The 5705-nt window shown below is 43.7% G+C and overlaps 1 protein-coding gene across 1 annotated transcript; it reads right to left on the bottom strand.

Annotated features, from left to right (window-relative positions):
* Positions 1 to 439: 439 nt before the first annotated feature.
* LOC119376534 (condensin complex subunit 1-like) lies at positions 440 to 4369 on the bottom strand (the record flags this gene model as incomplete). Its single annotated transcript, XM_049411436.1, has 2 exons — positions 4118 to 4369; positions 440 to 617 (listed from the first exon to the last, which is right to left on the bottom strand). Coding segments are annotated over exons 1-2 (231 nt in total), but the record flags the coding sequence as incomplete, so codon positions are not given.
* Between the last annotated feature and the right edge of the window lie 1336 nt (positions 4370 to 5705).

The raw sequence follows: 5705 nt of genomic DNA, 5'->3' as shown, positions 1-5705 counted from the left end.
ACTCAGTATGCTAATTCCCATCGTTTAATAATTAGTGCTTTTAGGACACAACAATTATAGAATGCAGAAGGAAGCATTCAAATAATGAAACCTGATAGATCTGTTATGACTCAGCAAAAACTGTTGGGTGGCTCCAATGCAACGTATTTCTCTATTGCTGTGGCCATACTTGAGATCTGTCAAGACTGCCTGCACGTTGCCAACCACAGCGGTAGATGCATCTACAACAAGTTCTCAAGCTGGCTCCTGAAAGGGGCATTTTAGGTTCTGGCAAGCTTTCCCACTATTTACGGCCATATTTCTACGTGTTCACCATGCTACTGAAGCATATTACCTGAAAAAAAAAATTACTGCTAAAAGAAAATAAGGGCCGCTAGCACGTTAAAAAGGTAGGCACGAGGTTAGTTCCAAAGCAAAAATCACAATGAGTACAACGAACCTTGCTCCCGAGTTCAAAGAAGAAGTTCCGGCACATGTCTGCAAGTTCGGCGTCCTCGTCCATGACCATGGCGGCAATGTCACTGATCTGACCTTTGACCTTAATCATGTCGTTCAAAATGAGGAAGATGACCGTTTTTAATGTGCCCATCTTGACATCCCGCGATGGATCTTGCAACCTGTTTATTCAAAGAAAAAGAAAGGGTTACACTCTGCTTCAGTTCAAGCTAACGCAGAAACGAGATTCTTGCTTACAAAATAATAAGATAAAAAAATATAAAAATAAAAGGTCAATTATGGGGTCCCTGAAACTGTAGCGTGAGTAGCAAAGGATGGCACAGCGCAAGACTCTGGATTAAGGGGAACATGGCACCTGAAAAAAAGTTTTTTATTTCTTGATCAATTTTGATGAAACTTCCTGAGCTTATGTATATTTGTGTGCTAATTTCAAGTATGCAATTATTTTTATAGTATGATGTGTAGTTTTTAAAATACAAAATTTTTCATGTGCCACTTGGGGAGCAAGTTTTTTTCTAAACTTAGTTACAAAGTAAATCAGCATATGATGATAATCTGCAATCGGAACTGTGTGCAGTGCAACAAAAATGGATGTTCTAAACCCATTAGAACAAAAGTTATGGTATGTTGAACTTTCACAAGTGAAATTCTAGCTTGAAATTGACTCACTTGCGAATGTTCAACATATCATAACTTTTGTCAAATGGGTTAGAACATCCATTTTTGTTGCACTGCAAACATTTCTGATCGCAGATTATCGTCATATGCTGATTTACATTGTAACGCAGTTAGTTTAGAAATAAACTTGCTCCCCAAAAGGCACATGAAATATTTTGTATTTTAAAAACTACACAGTATACTAAAAAAGTAATTGCATATTTGAAATCAGCACACAAATATACATAAAGTCGCCAGGTTTCATCAAAATCGAGCAAGAAATAAAGAAAATTTTTAAGAGCAGTGTCCCCCCTAATGGGGGACGTGGCTTTCGGTACCAACTTTCTTATTTCTTCATGATTTTGATGAAAATTGGCACACTTATTTGAAGTTTTTTTAATGCTACTGTACAAATTTCATAATATATCTTCACAACTTTTTGATGTACAATATTTCACCTTCTGCTCTTGTTCCGAGTCTGACTCGCTTAAAAGTGTGATAGGAAACTCGTTCAAAGTGCTATGCATTCTAAGATGTCTGATTGCGGGCATGACATTCTTAGATTCTTATTTGCAACAAATTTTTTTTAGTTTTCATTTTTCATGAGGTGACTGTGCAACAGGCATCGAGGCTTTGTGCAACTCGTCAAATAGCTAATTATCAAAAGGCCATACTGAAAAAGCAAAATGTCACCCCTGAACTGTGCTTCAAGAATATAACAAAAAACGGAACTGAAATAGACCCAGCGGTCAGTGAGAAATCAGCGGAACAGCGAAGCAGGAAGCAAGAAAAGTCGTTTTGAGAAAACGGCTTTTAAAGCTGTACCAACGATATTACTTCATCAAAAGGCACTGGATCGTAATCTTTTGGGTCCTTCGTAATGTGCAGTTTCTTGAGTGCCCTGTCTTTAGTTTGAGGTGCCTTGCTTCTCTAAAACACAAGAAGATTGTGATCTTTAATGTGTTTTATAAGGTTGGACCTCCTGCACATGTGGCTTTTTCTGTTGTGCCTTTGTTTCTTTCTTTTTTCTTAAAATCCTTTTCTGATATACAAAGAACATGTAGCATGAATTTTAAACAAAGTTATGAAGTGGTGTAATAGACATGACAAAAAACAAGATATTGTAATGCAATTAGGCTATGTACTATGATGATTCGCCACTTTTCTTGTATTCATGCTATCACTAACATAATTAACAGTCTTGATTGCAATTGATCATTGAATCATTTTTATAGGATACTAAGAGCGGCTCTCATCATGACAACCTATCCCTTCCTCCTAAATAACAGGCAGTTATGGCCAGGACATTGGTGGAATAGGAATTCCTTAGCAGTTTATTCAAGACGCGAACTGGGCAGATATGAATTCATCTTCCTGTTTCACTCAAGCTAATATGTAAACCTCGCCTGCGATGCACTCCATCATTCACCGGTCGCGGACACGGTTATCTGCGAGGCTTTTATTTTTCAGATGATTCATGAGCACTTACGGCGATACCAAGTACGGCCCCCAAGCGCGCGCCACAATGCCATCAGCCTGCTTCATTTCACTCTTCACAAGTGCTCGCCAGCCGCACGAGCCGGGCGTGGGATGTGCGTGGCGCGTTGACGACGATCGCATGCAGGCGGTGGCGAATATGCGCGCAAAATGTGCGCGCTAATTTTCGGACGGCCGCTACGCGCGCCCGCGCGCGACGAGCTTGGCGCGTGGGGTTCCGCTGCGCGCTGCGATGACAATACCCTGTACTGGAGGAGGCGGGGGGGGCGTTCGCTTTTGAGAACACTGCCGCGAGTCCGCTAACGCGTTGTTCCGCAAGTTTCTCGCGGTTCGTCGGTGCGACGCGCGACGAGCAGTTAGGCCTAGTGATAGAGCCGCATCGCGTGCGCCCAGTCGCGAAGTCAAACGCTAGTAGCAGTACTCCGAGCGTGTCGCGAGTACGAGTCGAGTGGTCGCGAGTGATCGTAATGCATCCTCGCACACATCCGAAGTGCGCATAAGCAGAACCTCCAACCACGGATCGGACGTGTAACGCTAGAGAGTCGGTCCGAGCGCGTTTGCGATGTTCCTACAGTGCGGCGCGCCATCGTAATCCCACCGAGCTTCCGGTAGTAGCTCCAAACAAAACGTAGTTCTTGTTCAAAGTTATCGTCGAGCCGTGAACACAGAGCGATTGCGAATACGCCACGAAGTAGCGCGACTTTCGACAGCCGTGAGCTCGAGACGCATGAGCTGCAGACGACGATCTCCCGGAGCGAGCATCGGACCAATGGCGAGGCGCACTGGGGCAACATGGCGGACGCGGCCAATCGGAGGGCTCGAAACGACCTTCGAACATTTGCTTTTTGTGCACTTGTTTTCGAAGGGAGGAGCCAGCTGAGGCGGGGAATTTGAAGACGGAGAAATGCGCTTTCCGATGAGCCCAAGATATCGGCGTTCGGTGGCGTCGTTGCGGAGCTACGATTTTTTGAAAATCAGTGCTCTTTTGCGATTTCCCCAATAATTTTCGCCACCTCGGCAGGCGCAACAATTTTTTTACAGCACTTCTACGCGGTTTTCGGTGAAGATATTTTGGAATCGGATATAAAAGGGCTACAGACACTGAAAATGTGATTTTCAAAAAATCGATTTTTTTGCCGTTTTTCGCGATACGAAAGCCGGTCCCCCTTAATGTTGACCAACTGGGTCAACATGGTACGAATTCGTTGCTATTACTTGCCTCCTGCCCTCATCGGATTGGGCTATGGTGACCACATTCTGATGAGCGTGACAGATAACATGGTAATCTGTGAAGGATGCCACGGTAAAATTTCTGGTTAATTTTGCTATGTTGATCAAAGCATGGAGCATGAGAATCTGTACATTTCATCCCCATTGGCCTTGTATCACTTGGATACAAAGAACAAAGAAGAAAGTGACTGCTTCATACCCTTCTCTAAGGGCAAAAGCAATATTTCCAGGATAATAAGGTGGTAAAAGCGGTACCAGTGGTTGGTAAGTGACGTACCGAGCGTAGACCTTCTCTGTCCAGGTGTACAGCAGATTAGGAAAGCGGACCATGAGGTCACCCACAGCCACGACCAGGTTGGTGCGGATCACGGATCTGGCGAGTTCTCCATGATGTCGAACAGCAGTGCCAAGTGCTGCTCACAGAAGTCGGCGCTGCACAGTTATGATGGCAAGCAAGGGTTAGACAAGACATGTAGGGATATAATTCCTAAACTGTGAAATGTGGAACATAATGTCAAAGGTAGAACAGACAAGAAAACTCTAAATCCAGCGCTTAATGTAGCGCTAATGTGGCTCTAATCCAGCGCTAATTCTATGTTTAATGTAGCGCTAATGTCGTTTTTGTGTAGGCCCGGTGTAGTTCTAAATTACATGCTAATGTCATTCTTGTGTAGGTCTTGGTGTAGTTATAAATCCTGCGCTTAACACAGCTCCACTACCGTGAAACCTGAGGAAATGCGTGCCAAGGGAATCAAGTGATTCCCTTGGCAATCGCATGCTTGCCGAGGCGGTGGCGCCCTCTCTTGAGTGGCGCAGGTATCAGCCGGATGTTTCAGAAGTGTTTTTCGTGATTTGAGGTAAATCATTGCTATTAATTCTTGGTTATTTCTGTTGTTTATATTATTTTAGACCTCGTTAGTTTATTTTGCACTGGTTTTGCGCCTTGTTAGCCTCGTTTTAGCCCCTTTATTGGCCACTGCAAGACCGTGCGACATGAGACAGTGGATGGACAACAAGTCAAGCCCCTAAGGTGCTACGCACTCAAAAACTGGGAAGAACAGATAACCAGAAGGTGCACTTTTGTTTTCACGATCATGAATGCAAGCAGGTAGGTGTATATGTTAGTGCGGGGTTCAAACGCCCCAAACTGTCCAGTTGGCAGGAGGGACGCTGAAATGGACAGCTGTTTCGACCACCTGGGGGCTCATTAATGTGCGACCAAAGGACACTTGTAAAATAAAACAAAATTTGCACAGATGTCTTGGAACAAAGAAGCACAGAAAGAAAGCGCACTGAAATTTTGTAAGCGTGACTTGTACTGAATTTTCTGCTTGTCACAGAGCACAGCTATGGCCTTGGCCAATTAAGTACTTCACAAAAGTGTTAGAAGACTAAAAAAAAATAGTACAGCTTTTCTGCAGCTTTTGCAAGGAGCATGCAAGAGCTTTTACTCATAGCAGGAACACTCCACAGGGGCTATTACATGTATTCAATGCAGATGGCAGCATCGCCTGTTCATAATCGTGCAAAAAAAGAAAAAAGAGGCACATCAATACTCACTTGATTGTCATCAGTTTAGCCAGCGCAAGGGAAGCGACTGTGCGCACACCTTCGTCCGTGTATGTGCTCTGTTCGGTGACAACGTGCACGACAAGCTTGCTCCAAATACCGAGGGTATTTTCATCTGCAACAGAGAAAGAAACCATCACAGGGTATTAAAACTGCCTCAAAATACTACGCTAACAATGACACACTACCGTATTTACTCGAATGTAACCGCAAGTTTTTTTTCCAGATTTTCGCTACCCTAAAGTCGACCCTTGCGTTACAATTGAATACTGAAATAACCATTTTTTTTCTTCCCG

The sequence above is a fragment of the Rhipicephalus sanguineus genome, unplaced genomic scaffold (assembly GCF_013339695.2).
Source record: "Rhipicephalus sanguineus isolate Rsan-2018 unplaced genomic scaffold, BIME_Rsan_1.4 Seq1298, whole genome shotgun sequence".
Classification (NCBI taxonomy): domain Eukaryota; kingdom Metazoa; phylum Arthropoda; class Arachnida; order Ixodida; family Ixodidae; genus Rhipicephalus; species Rhipicephalus sanguineus.
Note: the sequence above shows the minus strand (reverse complement) of the source record. Positions and strands in the feature narration are given on the sequence as shown.